Below are 18,961 nucleotides of genomic sequence, written 5' to 3'. Positions count from 1 at the left end.
ACAGTAAGGTGGCTTTGGCTGCAGGGGAATGACCAGACTCCTGGGTTCGCTATGGCCACAGCCAGCACCCCGCTCCTTCATTCGGCCCAGCCAGCACCCCACTCCTTCATTCGGCCCAGCCAGCACCCCGCTCCTTCATTCGGCCCAGCCAGCACCCCACTCCTTCATTCGGCCCAGCCAGCACCCCACTCCTTCATTCGGCCCAGTAAATTTCTGGATGGGAGGCGTTTTAGTTGCTGTGGTGTACAGAGACGAAAAAGATTAGACACTTCTTGCCCTCAATGTGTTTAAAATCTAATGGGGAAAATTCATGTACAGTAGGGAAAAAGTGGCAGGAACAAAGAGCTTGCAAGAGAACAATTAATTAATAATGGAAGTTTAGGGAAACGTCACAGAGAGGACTGTTGCCACCTGGACCTGCCTTCCTTGCAGAAGAGATGGTGAGTGGAGGAGCTCAGCAGAGGTCAAGGCACAGACAGGAAGTTTGCGTTGATTTAAGCCCTGAGCTCCTGCTGTGTTTCAGTGCTGGGGGAGGGGTGCTAGGGGCCACCGTTGGAATGGCTACAAGATAAATGAGAACTGAACCTTTCCTTGAAGGGTTTGTAATGCAGTGGGACGTCAGGATGAGTGAAGATGAGTTACACTACATTGTAGTATGTGACGTACGTACATATTGACAGGTGTCATAGAATAATCAAGGCGGTGTGCTTCTGAGCTAAGGGTAGACCTATAGATCAACAGGATAGAGTTCAGAGTCCAGAGAGGAGCCCACACATCGGTGGTCAGTTGAGTTTTGACAAAGGTGTCGCGGCAGTTCAGTGGAGGAAGAATAGTCTTTTCAACAAATGGTGCTGGGACAACTGAATATCTACATGCAGAGAATGAATGCAGACCCTTACCTCACACCGGAAACAAAATTTAGCTCAAAGACTTAAATGTAACAGCTAAAACGTTTTTAAAACTATGAAACTCTTAGAAGAAGACGTGTATAAATCTTTATGACCTCGTATTAGGCAGTGGTTTCTTAGATATGATACCAAAAGCACGAACTGAAAAAAAAAGGTAAGTTGGACTTTATCAAAATTAAAAACTTTTGTGCATCAAAGGACACTATCAAGAAAGTAAACAACCAACCCACACAATGGGAGGAAATATTTGCAACTCAGATGTCTGATAAGGGTCTAGTACCGGAATGTGTAAAGGACTATTAAAACCCAACAATAAAAAGACACATCCCACTTGAAGAGCTGGCCGAGGACTTGAATAGACAGCCCAGTACGGGCGGCAAACCAGAGACCGACGGGCACATGAAGAGGTGGCAGCGCCATGGTGACGGCGAGACGCACACACTCCACAGTGAGACCCCGCCTCAACGCAAGGACGGCCAGAGCCAAGTAGTTGGCGGTGAGTTGTGGCGAAATCAGGAATTCTTGTTTTTATTTTGCCTGCGTGTTCACAGCCCTGATCTGTTGCCACCGGTGATGCCGTGACAGTGTAAATGGTGCAGCCACCATGGAAAACAGTTTGCAGTTCTTTAAAAGATTAAACACAGAAACGGCGAGATGCGATGAGCGTTCTGCTCCTACGTGTATGCCCAGGAGAACTGAAAACGTGTGTTCAGACAAAAACCATAATAGCAGAACTCATCACAGCCGGAAAGTGGAGGCCCAGGTGTGCAGCGTCTGATGAATGACCAGCCAGGTGTGGTCGGTCCACTCGATGGTGTGTGTGCTCAGCCATAAAGACTGACACCTGCTAGAACATGCAGGGACCCTGAAAACATGCTGACCGGAAGAAGCGCCTCTGAATATACTAAAAACCACGGCAGTGTACACTTTAAAATGGTGACGTTTATGTTCATGAGTTATATGTCAGTGGTGATTTTTAAAATATGACTTAAAAGCTACAGAAGCCCAGAAGAAGGGGTAATTATTTATGCGACGATTGGAGAGGCTTCATGAGGTGACACTTGAGCCGGGTTCAGTCTATTCACTCTGGAAAGTGCTTGGGCCTTGATGGGCCTGGAGTTTATTCTGAAGACAGTGGGAGTTGACCAGAGAGGATTGTCGAGCAGGGGAGTGAACATGTCTTCAAATGAGCATTCTTTAGAAAAGTGTGTTCAGTGGACTGACACGTAAGGAAGCCATTGAGGAGCCTGTTGGATCAATACGTGCTGACAGGTTGAAGAAAAACGTGGAGTAGGGACACAGTCAGGGGTGGCAATGGGAGACATCTCAGGTCACAGCATGGAGCTTACTGATTGGAGGGGAGGTGGAGGAGGAGAGGGGATAAAGGACGGGCCCACGTTTGGGTGCGTGCACAGAAGGTGACGCCAGTGATGGAAGAGACGCGAGGACCCGGGTCGGGGAGAAATGAGGGTCAGCGCCGTGTGCTGACTGGAAGGTGCCCTGGGACGTCCAGGAAGCGCCTCAGCGAGCACACGGTGGTCACCGGCCGAGCCCCCGGCGGACAGGCTGGCTGACGTAGGCACTGGGTGTCCTCACAGGTGGTAGCTGGAAACGGGAAGTAGGTGACGTCACCAGGGCGCCTGTGCAGACAGGAGACAAGAAAGCTGAGGGTGGGACTTGGCAGCACGCGGCACCAACCTCTGACGGTGCCGCTGTGTCTCTGTTTTACTTACTTATTTGTTCTTCTCCACTGCTGGACCGAGTTCCTTAAAGGCCAGAGCCATACGTGCTATCTGCATCCAAGTATGCCTCTCGCTCAGCCGATGCTGAGTGTCACCAGCTTTCAGAGGCTGGGAGGGGACCCGGGCCGGTGTGGTGTTAGGAAGTCACAATAAGGCAGCATGTTGAGAGACCTGGAAGAGACCGCTGGACTCTGCAGCTGGGTCCTTTCGTTCTTGGAAAGAATGGCTGTTTGCGACCCGGGGAAGAGCCGACTGGACTGTGCGAGCAGTGCTGGGAGGCAGGGAGTCAGGGGGTGCCTGTCGACTCCTGCGTGAGGAAGGAGCAGCTAAGCTGAGGCAGTGGCTGGGATAGTGGTCAGACTGGGTGCCTGAGCTCTTGCAGGAGGGACAGGAGGACATTTGAAGGTCTGTGCCCACCTAGTGCCTCAGAAGAGCCTGAGGCCATGGGCATTCCCTTTAAAAGATTCAGACAGGGTTTCTCTTCTGGGATGGCGGGGAGAAGGCTGCAGGTGTTTGGAAGTGACTAAAGTGAGAAGGCTCTCAGCAGATGTCTGCTGAGACGTGGTTGGGGGGCTGCTTGCTAGGCATGGAGAGGGAACAGAAGCGAGGAATTTGTAAGCAAGGTGCCAGGTAGCCGTGAGGGCCCAGTGAGCCTAGAGAATGTGCGTCCCGAGTATTCATTTAGCTGCGCAGCCAGCATCCTGAGCCGTCCTTTTTGCAATGAAGGAAAGCTGCCACATATTCAGCCACATAATTACACCCCAGGTTCCCTAGGCACTGTACATGCATGATCGTGTTAGATCCTACAGCCATCCCAGGGGGCAGGTACTGTCGTCTCCATGTCATCGATGAGGACGGACCAAAGTCTGCACAGCCAGTAGGGGGAGGCCTCCCTGCCTGCAAAGCCTGCTGGGAATGTCAGGCCGCAGGCTGGGGACTGGAACGTCTTCCCTAGTCCTGCGTCTTCCTCTCGTCCCAGACAGTTCTCACTGTCTGCAAGTTTCCTGTGGCACATTTTTGTGTGCTGACCTGGACAGTCACTTAAATGTGTCACACTTGAGTGGTCATCAGAGAAAACCTCAGTTAGGCTGTGGGACATAAGGCAGGCTTTGAAATGGACAATTAGGACGGCCTTTGTGTGGTGTCTCCTTTCCCCAGTTGCCTCATGTGTTCTCTTTCTCATCATTTATGCCTTTTCCTGCTCCTAAGTGGTGGTGAAATAACATGCTCCTGCTAGAGGGCAGAGACCTCTTCTCGCTCCCCTTTGTTTCGAGATAATTGGTGAGTTGTCCGTTCTCGACTAAGCACCCCTCTGCCTTCTCCCCTGTCCCTGTGCCCCCCCTCCCCCAGCGTATCTGTGAGGTACACAGCCGGAACCCCGGCAGCCAGCTAGAGGAGCAGATCGAAGGTGCCCGGCGGCGAGTCACTCAGTTACAGCTGAAGATCCAGCAGGAGACTGGGGCCTCCGCGGTAAGTGATGGCAGGCGGAGCCAGAAGGGCAGCATGCAGGCGGGCTGGGCGAGCCGGGGAGCCAGCTGGGGTGGCAGGACCCCGAGGCTGAGCTGGTCAGTGTGCAGAATTCTACAAAGAAACAGAGGTCAACAGTTCTTTACTTGGCACCAAAGAGACTGAGCGCCATGTGACACTCAGGGCACCACCGAGGAACACGCCTGTGCTCGCCGTCCAGGAGCTTACCGTTGCAATGGGAGGAAGTGACTAGGAAATAAGTCAGCGTCGGCTTCAGTCCCCTCCTGGGCAGTCTCCTTGTAGCTGCCATGCTCCCTACACCGATCTCACTCACGGCCACCTGGCAGCCTTCTGCCACTTGTCCCTCAGGTGTGCTCAGAGAAACAAGTACTGTTTAGAGTCAGCCCGAGGGCAGGGTGTCTGGTCATGTGAGGGGTCCACGGCAGCAGCTCAGACGTGGGGACGGCCGGAGAGGACGGCGTCCTTCCACACCGGTCCCAGTCGGGGGCTTCGCTGTGGCTGTGCCTGCCTTACCTCCCACAGGCCTGCATTCTTTGGGTGTCCAGGAAGTGAATTGCCAGAAACTTTAAGATCTCCATGAGTAATTCTTGCCAAAGCCAACAGAAATTACTTGAGGGCCATCCACTTTCTTTTTTAGCACATCCAGGTCAAAAAAATCTGGGAAACACCAGTTAATCAAACTTAAACTGTTCTGTTTCCTGAAGGCCTTCTCAGTGTCGCGTGTTTGGTCCCAGCTCCAGTGCTCACCAGCTTTGACTGTTGGGCAGGTTGCTTAGTCCCCGGGAGCTGTGGTGCCCTCAGGGTCTGCCTGGGAGGGCTCTTGTCGCAGTTAAAGCATGCCCGCGGCACAGGGCCTGTGCCATGTGCTCTGAGGTGGGAGCCCGAACACCCCAACCCTGGCTTCACGGTGTACCTGCTGTGCAGCTGGGCAGGGTACGTGGGCTCGCCGAGTGTCTGCTCCCTCGTTTCTAGGATGGCAGTGCTATGCCTGCCGCAGAGCTGAGGGAGGACTAATGAGGTGCAGAAAGGGCTTTATGAACAGGGAGGCGCTGTCAGGACAGTCCCCTCCACCGTGGCCTCGCGGCCCAGGCCAGCACCTCCAGAAACCTCCAGAGGTGGCACCTTTCACTGTTCCCTCTGTAACCGGCCTGAGCACTCGTACCCCTGGATAGAAGTTCTTTCTATGTCCAGCCCAACTAGTGCAATAGAGGCTCTGAGGTCAAGGTTATAAGTAAGTGGACTTAGTTTTACTGACAGTGAAGCCCCCTGTCCGCACTAAGGGTCACCGTCCTCTTGAGACTGTGCAGATGGAACACTAGCTGTTGTGGCATTTTGAAGGCCATGAAGCAGAAGAGGCCACTGCTGTTGGTGGGTTCTGTCTGCGGAGGCTGAGGAAGGGTGGGTCGGAGGAAGGAACAGGAAGGGGTGAGGTTAAGGGAATGTGCCACTGTCCGGACCTTTCCTTTTAGGACTTTCTTCCACTGTATGGTGACGCCAGCCAGAAGCCATCAGAAGGTGAGCCCCCTGCAGCCCTTTTTTCCTGGCATGGCTCTACTCCAGGTTTCTTATCTGTTGTCACCGCTCCACCAGGCAGATTCAGGGACAGAAAATGTTAGCACGTGCCCTGGGAAACAGCATGACGAGAGGCACACAGGGCAATGGGGTACAGAGCCAGCAGCACGGGGCAACTAAGTGCCAGGGAGACTGGAGTGCAGCCGGCCTGCCAGCACTGGCCCCTGGGAGCCCCAGAGCCCTGCTGCAGAGGAGACGGCTAGGAACCCACGAGGGGCGGGGCTTGCTGTGAGATGACGCTGTGTGGTCTTAGCTCAGGAGATCACGGGCTGGGCACAGGTGGAGAAGCGGGTGAAAGCTAGGTGTAGAGCGTCCGACTTGAGGAGCCCTGAGATGAGAGGCGAAGGGGCCCTGGGAAAGAAAGGAAGGTAGCAGCTTCCCCATCCCGCCCCGTGCACAGGCTTCCGGACCACAGTCCTCCCCTGACTGTGTAAACCATTCTCTTCTCAGGCCGACTGTCTCTGGATTCACAGGACGGGGATAGCAGCTTGGACTCGGGGACAGAACGCTTTCCTCCCCTCAATGAGGTGAGTGACAGCAGCTGTCCGTTCAGTGTCCCTCCTCCAGCACCTCTGGCTCACCGGTTGTCCCAAGGCCTCTGGCCTGGTGTCTGCTGACCTCATCTATGGTTCCAGCTCCAGGGGTTTCAGTCTCTTTGCTCTGGGTTCCAATGGGGTTTCAAACACATCCTACAGGCAAGATCATCAAATTGGGCTTCTCTTTCCTCGTAAGTCTGAGTAAGAATAGCGTGGAGAGAGCGGCCACAGCATCCACTGCAGCAAGCCTTCATGTGTAAGGGAGCAGAGGCATAAGTCATCTAAAACGGGGGCTTGACCAAAAACACATTTCTGCATGGCTGCAAGTAATGTCACCTTCGAGTGATACCGTGAGCCTGGCCTCGTTACCAGCAGTGCCCTCCTTCTCTGTCACGGATCTTTTGTATGTGACCTGCTCATCTTTTCTGGAATGGGCAAAGGATTCCAGCTGCGGCCTCAAAGGTTCTCCCTTCCAGGTGTTCTCAGGTTGCGTGTATAAGCTGCAAAGCTAAACGTGTGCTATGAGAATACATGTGAGTGGGAGAAGCAGTGTGGTGCTCACAAAATACATACGGAGCCGTTTAAAGCATGTTCAACCCAAGGATTGAATACTTGGAGTGTTAGGTCCTTCTTGCTCTGTCCATCGGGGTGAGACGCGCAGATGTGAGAGGATCCATGTGTGGGAAGGACACCAAGGAGGGACCACGGCTCCCTGAGTCACCCACAGTCGACGTTGTCTTGAGGCTCCACATCTGGGAGACGACTTAGTTTAGTGACGAAGGCCACGCTGAGACGAGGCTGCCAGGCTGCAGCCAGGACGCCCCCTCAGCAAGTCTTATTGTGCTTGTGTGAAAGTGGAGTCGTAGTCTCCCTCACACCAAGGGGAAAGCCAAAGGAGGCACCATGGAGTCAGGCCAGCAGTGCCAGGCAGAGTGGCACGGTGTCCCCATTGGCTGAAGGGGGTGGCTGTCGTGCCAGGGGAGCCGAGCGCCGAGGGTCTCCTGAATGAGCTTCCTTCTCACCGAATTCTCTGTCCCTGTAGTTACTGACGAACTGGAACTCCGTGCTGTCAGACCCTGGAATAGACAGTCCTCGGACCTCCCCTGTGACCGTGGCCAGAGTGGCCCAGCACCACAGGTGGCAGGGCTCGGATGCACCTGGCACCCCCACTAGCGAGCCGGTGAGTCACTGAGAGCTACCCTGCAGTCTCCCCTTCCCTGTCCACCCGGGTCCCAGTAACATGACTTTGATTAATCATACTCAACCCATTTCGAGGTAGGCACTTAGCTAGAGAACAAACAGTAAAGAAAGAACATGGTACAAATTGGTACCTGAAAGTAAGACGCTCTCACTGCGTGAAGTCTGACTGCATCTGCAGGGAAGTGTTGTCTAAGGAGCAGGGAGTTGGTCTTCCTTGAGTCTCTCTGAAACAGGAAGTACGTTTGTGTAGTGTCGCTGCAGAATACTAATCTTCAGTTTTCTGTCTTCAGCACATTCGTCGTCTTAAATAACATGATTAGCACCCTAATATAGGAAACGAAAGCTCAGCTACCCTGGGGCCTCCCTGATCCGCTTCTCTCCACCGCCCAGAGGCATGTGCCTGGGGCCCTGAGGTTCTGCAAATCCCGAGACAGCCACTGGGCCCAGGCGCAGTGCAGGAAGACAGCTCGGCTCAGTACGTAAAGCTCACAAAGAACCTGGGCTGTCTGACAATGTGACGGCCAGCCTGAGGTGACAGTGGGACAGCCGGCCTGAGATGACATTGCGATGGCCTGAGGTGACAGTTGGACAGCCTGAGGTAACAGTGGTGGGATGGCCGCCCTGAGATGACAGTGTCACGGTCTGAGGTGACAGACGGCCTGAGGTGACAGTGGGACGGCCTGAGGTGACAGTGGGATGGCTGGCCTGAGATGACAGTGCAATGGCCTAAGGTGACAGTGAGACGGCCTGAGGTGACGGTGGAATGGCCGGCCTGAGATGACAGTGCAATGGCCTTAGGTGACAGTGGGACATGTCGCCTGAGGTGACAGTGGGATGGCCTGAGGTAATAGTGGGACAGCCTGAGATGACAGTGCGATGGCCTGAGGTGACAGTTGGACGGCCTGAGGTGACAGTGGTGGGATGGCCGCCCTGAGATGACAATGTGACGGTCTGAGGTGACAGATGGCCTGAGGTGACAGTGGAATGGCCTGAGATGACAGTGGGATGGCCTGAGGTGACAGTGGGATGGCTTTAGGTAACAGTGAGATGGCCTGAGATGACAGTGCGATGGCCTGAGGTGACAGTGGGATGGCCTAAGATGACAGTGAGACGGCCTGAGGTGACAGTGAGACATTCTAAGGTGACATGTGGCCTGAGGTAACAGTGGTACGGCCTAAGATGACAGTGGGATGGCCTGGAATGACAGTGAGATCGCCTAAGATAACAGTGCGACGGTCTAAGGTGACAGTGAGACAGCCTGAGGTGACAGTGGGACGGCCTGAGGTGACAGTGAGACGGCCTAAGATGACAGTGCGATGGCCTGAGATGACAGTGCGACGGTCTAAGGTGACAGTGAGACGGCCTGAGGTGACAGTGGGAAGCCAGCCTGGGAGCCAGGAGCTTGCTTGTGGTGGGGCAGAAGCTGTGGCCACCTGGCAGACACGGAGAATGCATGTTTTGTGAAGTGTCTCTCGCAGCCCATCCACTACCCCCTGCGTGATGTTTCCTTATTCTCACACCACTGTGTACTGTTATGTAATACCTTCCTACGCTAACTCACTTTTTCACACTTACAGTTCTTTTGTAGGACTCCATCCTTAAAGTCACACGTCACATGCTATTGGGTGTTAGTTTCACCACCAGGGTAGAGCTGGTTCTTTTAGGTCTTGGAGGGGAAAAGGTGGGGAAAGGGATCCAGCATGTACTCAGATGCCTAGTGCCCCAGCTGCATCCTTAAAAGTCTCATGTAATTCTCGCCGGCAGGAAGGGAGGGAGGTGTTAGAGTCTTCACTTGGTCAGTGACACATTTGAGGCACCTTGGGCCGCTCAGGGACCCAGCTTGGTCACGTTAGCGGTGTCCGGCTAGCCGTGGGTTCTCCTCCGGAGCCCCTGTGCACAGCTGTTCTGTCCTGGCCGCCCCTCCCGCTGCCTTGGTCGCACTCCAGAAGCCAGTCTGGGTCGCCAGGGCGGGCACGTGCACTTCCTGTTATGCTTAGGGGAGCATTCCGGTAGGTGGCTAATAGGAGCAGATGTGGAGGAGTCGGTCTCAGGCTCGGAGGCCTTTTCTACTTGCTGTTTTGGAATCATAAGAGCAAATGTAGCACGGTCCCAGTTTCTTACTGATAACCTGCTGGTAAGAACACAGGGGGAACCTGTGCTCCATGGAACCGTCAGCAGCAGGGGTGAGTCATAGGGAACTCACTTTCCGTTACACAGTTCTGCAACGTTGGATTTTTTTTATAATAAACATATTCTGCTTTTGCAATAAAAATTAAAAAAAACTATATATTTGTAAAGACTTAAACAAATCCTCCCCCAAACAAGCAAAAACCCTAGTGCTTTCTGGTTTTAGGCAGAGAGCCAAGTGGAGCCGTCTGACACCCTCTCGGCTCCTGGGCCCCAAGGGGTTCAGAGAGTGTGGTGTACGGGACAGGAGGGCTGCCTGGGAGGTGTCTGAGAAGTGGGTACAGCTCACCAGGCCTGACTCTGCTGCTTGGCACGTGGCGTTCAGGCTCTCTGGACCACATTTTCTCATTTATCAGTGAGGCTCGACTCTGGTCTCTGAGGGACCTGGGTCCTTCACATCCGTGACTCGGTGATTCCAGGCAAGAGCGTATCGGAGGGCTGGCAGGAGGAGCCCTGCGGGGGTGGGTTTGGGGCGTTGTAGGCCTGGGATAGGTTGGCACGACTCACTTGGGTGGGCTGCTGGGGAGCTGCTGGAAATGAGGTGGATTAAACTGTGAAAAATAGAGTTGGTAGGAAAGCTGTGAACACTCACAGAATCTTTAGGAGGAAGGCCTGTCTGTTGGAGCCTCGGAAGTTTCTGCGACACAAGATCTCGTACCTAATAGTGACGGCGTACCAGTTGGGTGGGTTCTTCTAACTGGCAGGAGGGGGAGGAGAGAAGAGTAAGCTAAGAAGTTTGGATTCAGACAGGAAATGGGCTCTGCCGTCGACCTTGAGCAGGCCGGGAATGGCGAGGGCGGTGCCCTTTGGCTGGAGGATGCAGAACTGGACCACGGGGCCCTGCCAGTGCATGATGCAGAGTAGCGCTGGGGTAGCTGCCAGGCTTAGGGGTGTTCAGGGTAGGGGTAGCTGTTTAGGAGAAGAACAAAGCCTGCAGGTCTTTTGCAAACAGGAAGAGAGCACTGTGTCTCACTTCCTGGCTTCGTGTGTCATGTGACCATGTGTCACGTGACCACGTGACCAGGCTGCCCTGGATCTGCGCTGCCCCACTCATTCGCAGTTGACTTCCTGCAAGTGGAAATTATGTTTGCTGCTTTCTGAGATTTGGGGGTGGTAGTGAGATGCCAGCCTTTGCCAGACGTGTGTGGCTCTCCCTGTCTGAGCCGCGCTGTCACCAGTCAGGCTTCACCAAGGGGGTGGACCCCCTGTCCTCTAGCCTCTCATCCCTACAACTTGACTCTCTCCTCCAGGGTGTAGATCAAAGCCCAAAGCCTTTAATTATTGGCCCAGAGGAAGATTGTGACTCGGGTTATTTCAACAACGAGGTAATGGTTTCCTGCTTTTCTCATTTCGTCATGCTGTCGTACCAGCTGCTTTGGGCTAGAAGCAGTGTGACCGTCAGCAGCTGGAAGAGGGTGTGGGGAGGAAGCCACGGCCTGGGGGGCAGAGGACATGAGCTCCCGGCTGCGACAGGCCCTGCCTCTGCCCTGCCTCTGTGCCCCCAGCCTTTCTCGTCCTGCCTTGCAGAGCGACGTCATATTCCAGGACCTGGAGAAACTGAAGTCCCGGCCAGCTCACCTGGGGGTCTTCCTGCGTTACATCTTCTCTCAGGCCGACCCCAGCCCACTGGTAAGGCAGGCGTCCGTCTTAAGTGTGTGTCTGCTTGTGCCTGACAAACCTCTGGCCTCTGGCCCTGCTCTGGGTGTCACCAGTCAGATCGTGGGCAGTCGGGCATCTCAGGGACACAGACAGAATTGAAAAGGGCTGAAACTTAAGTGGAAGGCCTTCCCTGCCATATACAGCAACAGCGTAGGGAGGGGCGAGAAGACCCATTCTTGCGCTTCTTGCGCAGCGTGGAGGAGATGGCCTCCCAGAGTCTCAGGATGAAAGTGGATGCAAACTGACGGTGGGGAGTTGAGAGAGTGGCCCTTTTAAAATACAGTGTTACTGCAAGAAAGCTTGGCAGAGGGCCAAGACGATAAAGGGCCCTGGTGTGACGGCGAGGACGAGAGGACTGTTAGGCCAGGACAGAGGCCGCAGTGCCCTGGGGCCGCACGGAGCCAGCAGCCTTGCCAGAAAGGAGTGGCGTGAGGGGAGAGGGAGGCTGTGTTCCTCGGGATGCACTTGTCGCCCAAGGCCTGGCCTTCTGGGGACACCACTATTAGAAGCCAGAGTCGACATCCGTTTGCTCAGAGGTATTCACTGAGCACCTGTGTGGGGGCCCCAAGTGCTGGGGTCCCGGCAGCATTCCTGAGAGAAGACAGGTACATCAGTCACAGGGAGAAGTAAAGCACGACCCTCAGAAAACCATCTGTCACCAAGCAGGGGACACGGAGTGTCAAGTGTAGAAGGGTGGAGTTGAGGCCATTGTGTTGACAGTGTGTGGTGTGTGCACCTGAGGTGTGTGCATACGTGTGCGTGTGTGTGTGTGTGTACGTGTACGCAGGCAGAGAGCCAGGGCTGTGCCATGGGCTTCTGAAACACCCTGAGCCAGGGCGCGGGACGCCGGCACTGAAGTTCTGAGCTGTAGAGTTGTGGAGTGTGGGGCTGTCGTGTGCATTACAGGGACTCTGGACGCCCCCTGGAGCTCGTCTCCAGGTGTCTAGACATTGCCAGTTGTCCCCTGGGGGCAGAGTCCCTCGTGGCTGAGGACCACTACTCTGACCCACATTCTCTCCCCTCCCAGCTTTTTTACTTGTGTGCAGAGGTTTATCAGCAGACAAACCCCAAGGATGCCCGGAGTTTGGGGAAAGACATCTGGAGTATTTTCCTAGAGAAAAACGCGGTAAGGCGGCCGTGGGTGGCTTACAATTTCCATCCTCTAGACCGCTCGCAGGCCGAGGAAAACCTAACAGAACGCTCCGGCCGAGTGCAGACAGGCTCTTAGACGTGTGACTAAAGGCGGCCTGGGCGCTGCTCTGCTCCGTAGCTGTTCTCCTCTCTAAGCCTCTTGTCCCACATGGACCGAGGGGGATGCACACAGGCAGGGCCCGGGGGACGGGACACCCCAGAGAACAGCGGGGCAGATGAGCACTACCTTGGGGCTTGGTCCCAAGGATAGAGCCAGGACTCTGCCAGCAGCTGCCCCTCTGCCTGCCCAGGGCCGTCCCCATCTTAGACGTTCTGATGTGACAAGCAAGCTCGTTCCAAAATGGCTGTCCATTCGGCAGTAAGCTGCTCACACTGACGTGATTGTGGACCGAGCAGCTTTGCTCACAGGGCTTCCTTAGCCCCTGCAGTGGGTCTCAGCGAGGAGGCGAGAGCTGCGAGTGGCTTCCTGTCGGTCGTTAGGAAGCATCTCCGGGCCCCGCACATGTGGTGACAGCCCGTTTCCCTGGGGTTGCCGGGAGGCCCCCATCAGAGCTAATAAAGACATCTCCCACACTGCGGAGGCAACGCCAGCCGCTCTTTGGGACGTGTCGGTCCCCTGCCCCTGGTGCCCTTGAAGTTAGAGTGGGAACCACCTCCCGCCCTCTGAGTGGCGCCCAGCCTGCTCTGCAGGCACAGGCTCCGGTCCTCGCCCAGGTCTGGGTGCACAAGTTGGGGAGAGACAAGAGGAGGGTCGGGGAGTGTGGGAAAAGGGGAGAACGCAGGGCGTCTCCACGTGCCCTGGGGTATGGCCTCACCACTTCTGCTCCGCTTTTGTTTTATAGCCGCTGAGAGTGAAGGTCCCAGAGATGTTACAGGCTGAAATTGGTAAGTCGGCTCATGGGTTGGTCTGTCTTGTCCTGGGCACTCAGGAGGCTGCCAGGCGCAGAGGGCATCGGGGCGGCCCCTCCAGAGCGCCTCACAGACGGGACAGGCCGGCCCAGGAGCCACCGCCCAGTGGGCCTGGTCCTGGGCGCACACGGTGTGGCTGGGCGGCCTGGGCTCACTTCTGCCAACCCTCACTTCTGCCCAGAGGCCCTCACTTCTGGGCCTCAGTTGGGTCAGCTGTCCACCCAGGAAGCCAGACGTGAGAGGGTTCCCAGGCCTGGGCAGTCCTCAGAATTCCGTGGGGAGCTCTTTTGAAAACTGCAAAAGCCAGGGCCTCATTGCACCCCACCTGCAGAGTCGGGGTCTCCGGGTGTTTTTATAAGTTCCTCAACGAATGCGGACAGCAGTTGGCCCAGAGGGACAGACAGCCAGGGGACTAGCTGGGCGCCCCGCTCTCCAGCCACCAGCAGAGGAGCTGAGGGAGATGGGGGTGGAAAGACGGTGTCAGCCTGAGGGGGGTCCCAGCAGCTTTCTAGAGGGTGGGTGTCCAAAGCTGCCTTTGGAGAGAGGGTGACAGGGAGGAGAGCTTGTGGGCACGGCGGAAAGGGCAACTAGGGGTTACTGAAAAGCAGAGGGAACCACCACTCCCAGGCACTTGTCCTGGTGTGTGAAGCTAGACACAGGGGCAGCGAGCCAGCGTCCAGGCCTGGTGGGGTCTTGGGTTTCCTGTGATGTGCCCGCCGCTGCCTGGGGCACAGGAGGGGCGTGATGCGCTCTGGTGTCCAACTGAGGGCAGCATCTGGGCAGAGCCGAGCACACGGCATCCCTGTTTGTCCACCAAGCAGAGCACAGCGCATCCAAAGTGTGTGACCCCGCCTTGGGCCTTGGAACATCAGATTCCAGCCTGGGCTCAACACTGACCTGCCAGGTCCAGGCCGGCCCTTCCTTTCGCCAACAGGGGGGCAGGAAGCCGGCCCAGCTGGTGTCCCATCTGTCCTCTCGCTCCCCCACAGACGCACGCCTGCGGGGCGGTGAGGACATCCGTGGTGTCCTGTGCGAGGCTCAGGACGCAGCCATGCCGGAGATCCAGGAGCAGATCCAGGACTACAGGTGGCCCTGCGGCCCTGTCCCCGCACCCCTTCCTGTCCCCTGCGGGCGTGTGCTCGACTCTCTTCTGGGTGTCTGTCTGTCAAGCGCTGTGCACATCTGTCTCTTGTCTGTCTGGCGCAGAACAAAGCGCACTCTGGGGCTGGGCAGCCTGTACGGTGACAACGACCTGCTGGACCTGGACGGGGACCCTCTCCGGGAGCGCCACATCGCCGAGAAGCAGCTGGCTGCCCTGGGAGACATTCTGTGAGTGTCCAGCTCCACTCCCACCCCGCACATGCGCAGGGGGACACTGTGGGTCTGTTGTCCAGCCTCCCCTCTTCCACTTCCTGCCTGATCCTTCCCCTGAAAGGTGGGGCCCCTCTCCTGCTGTGCATCCCAGGCTGAGGGCTGCCGGTATTTCAAGGGGCTTGCGGAGCCCAGGGCTCCTGGCAGTGGCGAAGTGGTTGTTCCTCCGCGCCGAGCGCCCGCTTCCTCTCCCCAGCCCTCCTGCCTCCCGCTAAGGACGCATCTGCCAGCGCGACAGCCACACTGAGTCCCCATGGGTAACAGGCCCTTCAGGAGGCGCTGGCCCCCGGGGAGGTGGCCGTTCTCAGCAGCCCAGCAGCTGTGGCCGCTCCTGTCCAGTCCCATGTTCTGAAGTGTGGCAGGCTCCTGAGGTGTCTTTGTGGGGACATTTCAGGCTTAGAGGTGGTTCTCACCCCAGTACTACTCCCTCAGTGGTGCTGTGACCATGGTCTCACCTATAAAATGACAGAAGTTGGACTAGACAGTGTCCAGTCTCCACTAACGCTGACTTTTCAATTCAGCGAGTGTTTTCAGAGGCCTGCTGTGTCCCTGGCGCTGTCCTGGGCCCCAGGACACATGTGGACTTGTGTGACGGTGGGACGAGGAGGGTGTGTGATGAGTAAACTGTACGGGGTGCTGGAAAATCCTGAGTGCCGGGGGTGGAGCTGGCTTGGGGCAGGGGCCGAGAGCCAGGGTGTGGTCTTCATGAAGGAAGTGGAGGAGGTGTCCTTGAGGGCACTGGCATCTGGCACCACAGGGAACAGCAGAGGGAACAGCCAGGGCAAAGCAGGAGCGCGCTTGACAGATTTGAGGCGTGGCAGGAGGCTGAGACAGTGCGTGCTGGAGTCCCAGCTGACAGGAGGGGCCTCCACGTGGAGCCTGTGGACAGGTGTCAGGACTTCAGCGTTCAGTCTCAGCGAGTGGGGTCCATCGCAGCTCAGAGACTGAGTGTGGTTTGGGTGAGGTGGGGAGCCGGGGGCTGCCCTTCCAAACACCGAGGTCACTCACAGAAGCCACGTGCTGGCGGCTTGGACCACAGTGGTGGCCAGGAGTTTGTGCAAAGACGGCGGTCTTTGGTCTGTTTTGACAGGAGAGCAAACGGGAGGGTTTCTGTAGGAAAGTCAGGGAAGGCTCCGTGGTTCTGTAACCTAAGCTGTGAAAGTCAGTCGGGGCAGGGACAGCTGTGTGTGCAGCGGTTTTGTACTAAACGATCGGGGGCGCAGGTTTGGACCCCTGAGTCTTCTAGACATCAGACTGGAGATTTGGGTGGCAGCTGTGTATATGACGCTGGCTCTGGCATGGATAAGAGGTCTGGACGGGACATGGGAACCAGAGGAGGTCACCCAGGTAGGGCGCATTCTCTGCAAACACCCTCGGACCTTCAGCTGAGCCCCGAATCCCTCTGGGCCTTGCTTTTCCTGGCAGTCAGAAGGTGGTAGTCACCTGACTGCTGCAGGGATGGCAGCACCCATTCTGCGATCGGACCACCCCAGAATCGAACGGGCTATGGCTGACGGCGTAGGAATCGCGCTCCAAATGGTTTCCCTTTAAAGCCACAGAGCACCAGTCTCCTTACCTTGGAGCTGGACACCTGCTCATAGGTGGTTCTGAGAAGAGACGAGTGGATGCGCGCAGGAAGCTCAGGGCAGAGCCGGGCCCAGGGTCACCTCAGGTGGGGTGACCCTTCTTAAGCAGGCTTGTCTGGGTCAGGTCTCAAGGTGCTGTCCCTGCTCTCATCTCCTTTCCTTACACTCGGTCACCCAGCCCCTTGTTGAGTTCTGGGCACACGGGGTGCCCCTCCTCATGGCAGCTGCAGAGGTGGGCACAGGCCCCGGCCAGAGGCTGCAGGGCCACCTCCCCCTCCTTTTAGCTGCACGGACAGCATTGTCACTGTCATAACTTGCCGATGGGGCCCCTCAGGGCAACGAGAGCGCCCCCCCAGCCCACGCTGGCTGCAGAGGTGACACCGACTGGAGGCCGACCCCCGGCGGCACCCCTTCCCTGCCCTCCCCGCCTGCACAGCGGACCAACAGTCCGCGTCATCTCTTCTTTCTTTCATTCCAGGTCCAAGTACGAGGAAGACAGGAGGTGAGTGAGTCTGTGCTGTTGCAGCGGAGTCCCTGCCTCGTAGCCTCAGCGTCTGTCCCAGGCTAGTGCCCAGGTGTCTGTCCCCACCGCACAGCCCAGGCATGAGGTCCAGGCCCCTGATGCTCAGGCTCGCTGCCTGGGACGGCATCTGCCCTGGGACACGCCGTGCCGCCATCGCTCCCAGCATGCCTTGCTCCTCCCTCCACCCAGACAAGCCCACTTGTTTCTCTCGGCCCACGTGGGCACCCCCGGGCATTAGACCAGCACACTCTCCAGCACACGTTACGGGCTTCTGCCGCCCATACACACGTCTCTGTTCCTCAGCAGCCAGTGTGGCGATGAGCGTGCACTCCTGAGCACCCACACACGAGTATGGGGACATCATGTGTGGGAGTCTGTCCCCAAGAGCAGGGGACGCCAGGGTGAGGCCCCTGCACCCACAGGGGTTGTGGCCTCCAGATCCAGAGCCACATCCATTTAAACCCAGAGCTCTGGACAGCTGCCTCCATGGCAGTCGGAAGCACCATGACGGCTCCTGTTGTCTCTTCTCTGTGCCTGGGGTGGGAGGGGCCCCTGTGCCCCCCATCCCCACCTGAATGCCTCACGTGGGCCTCCAGGCCTGCCCGCAGCTGGCTGGCTTCCATCTCAGGGAACTGGCACGCCCTGCCTCTGACCACTGTCCCACGGTAGGAAGACGTGCTCAGGGACCGATGATTGCTCCCAGGCGACATGCAGCCCTGGCCTAGCCGGCTTCTGCCTGCTGCCCCACTTGAGATTACCAGCCTCCCTCTGGGCGCCCTGGCCCACATCTGCCCCTTGGCCACCTCCTGGATGGGGTGAGGACACACAGCAGTGTCCCTGCTGGCAGGCACCTGACTGGGCTGTGGGTCCGCACCCCCTGTCTTCCAGCGCCCCCATGGACTTCGCCCTCAGCACCTACATGAGCCATGCCGGGATCCGGCTTCGAGATGCTCGGCCTTCCAACACGGCTGAAAAGACCCCTTCTGCTCCTGACAAGGACAAGTGGCTACCCTTCTTCCCGAAGGCCAAGAAGGTGACAGGCTGCCCTGGAAAGGGCCTCTGCAGCTCTCCGCTCTGGGCCCACTGGGAACACCCTTGGGCAGCTGTGCAGCTCATCCACCACCTTTGGCCATGGAGTCAGGGAAAATCCTCAGAGTACAGCAACCCTCCCCTCCTTCCCTCCCGCCCTCCAAACCCGGGAGCAAACATGCCAGTCGGGACAGCGTGAGCCTGCTTTCCACCCCCAGGGCAGCGGTGGGCCAGGGCTTTGGGCCTCCTCCAAACCTGTGTCCCTTGTCTCAGCAGAGCAGCAATGCCAAGAAAGAAAAGGACGCGTTGGAGGACAAGAAGCGAAACCCCATCCTCAAATACATCGGGAAGCCCAAAAGCTCGTCCCAGAGCAGTGAGTGTCGGGAGCAGTGGCCGGGTGGGACCTTCCATGTTCCTGCGAGCCTCGGGCCCAAACCCAGACCACAGCTTCCTCTCGGTGCTGCTTGCCCTGGCCCGCCACACCCCTGCAGGCTCTCAGAGAGACACGTGACTGCCTCAGAGCCGAGGAGGCCATGCCCGTCCCTGGGCTCCGTCTAGGAGCTCAGAACTAGGTGTAGCCCTGAGCAGCCATGGGCAGCAGTACCCGCCCCCAGGACCTCTGAGCTGCCAGGGGCAGCAGTACCCCACACACAAGGTTCATTTCCCCTTGACCTCCATCCCGAGGGCCTACGTGTGGGGAGCGAGTGGGGGCTCTCAGTGGGGGCTTGTCACTGTTGAGCAGAACTAGGTGGAAAGGGCAGGTTTGGGGTGCAGAGGCTGCCCCAATGCCATCAGTAACCCAATGTACTTGACCCTTCCTCGAGCTCTCCCACTGTGTCATTTGCCCTCGCAGCCGTTGTCCTAAGACCCCAGAACTAGCGTGGGAATCTGAAGGCCACTTTGGAGGTGGGGCGGGCTCCTCCAGCAGGCCTGGTGTTTGCCACTCCCTTCCATGTCCCAGCCTGGCGTAATTTTTATTTTGACTCTTAATTTGACTTTTCATGGTTTACTTTTGTTTTTGTTTGTTTTCTTTTAGCATTTCATATTCCCTTGTCCCCTGTGGAAGGTAAAAGGACCATTTTCTCTGGGTTTTTCTTTG

General features: G+C 56.9%; 1 protein-coding gene across 12 annotated transcripts in view; it reads left to right on the top strand.

Annotated features, from left to right (window-relative positions):
* ARHGEF11 (Rho guanine nucleotide exchange factor 11) overlaps positions 1-18,961 on the top strand; it is a 75,823-nt gene that overhangs the window by 41,661 nt on the left and 15,201 nt on the right. For 6 of the 12 annotated variants that reach the window (XM_074318704.2, XM_074318702.2, XM_074318700.2 and 3 more), the window contains 14 exons: positions 4,001-4,120; positions 5,608-5,653; positions 6,161-6,237; positions 7,289-7,426; positions 10,884-10,958; positions 11,161-11,262; positions 12,320-12,418; positions 13,287-13,329; positions 14,343-14,439; positions 14,560-14,682; positions 16,789-16,812; positions 17,722-17,866; positions 18,136-18,235; positions 18,899-18,928. In XM_074318704.2, the coding sequence (XP_074174805.2) occupies positions 4,001-4,120; positions 5,608-5,653; positions 6,161-6,237; positions 7,289-7,426; positions 10,884-10,958; positions 11,161-11,262; positions 12,320-12,418; positions 13,287-13,329; positions 14,343-14,439; positions 14,560-14,682; positions 16,789-16,812; positions 17,722-17,866; positions 18,136-18,235; positions 18,899-18,928 (1,219 nt within the window). The remainder of the gene's footprint in view (positions 1-4,000; positions 4,121-5,607; positions 5,654-6,160; positions 6,238-7,288; positions 7,427-10,883; positions 10,959-11,160; positions 11,263-12,319; positions 12,419-13,286; positions 13,330-14,342; positions 14,440-14,559; positions 14,683-16,788; positions 16,813-17,721; positions 17,867-18,135; positions 18,236-18,898; positions 18,929-18,961) is intronic. The other 6 variants (XM_074318706.2, XM_074318703.2, XM_088799687.1 and 3 more) reach the window with 3 other exon arrangements.

The sequence above is a fragment of the Rhinolophus sinicus genome, chromosome 7, assembly GCF_057876585.1.
Source record: "Rhinolophus sinicus isolate RSI-liver-muscle chromosome 7, RSI-T2T, whole genome shotgun sequence".
NCBI lineage: Eukaryota > Metazoa > Chordata > Mammalia > Chiroptera > Rhinolophidae > Rhinolophus > Rhinolophus sinicus.
The sequence above is the reverse complement of the archived record's forward strand: the minus strand, read 5'-3'. Positions and strand labels throughout refer to the sequence as shown.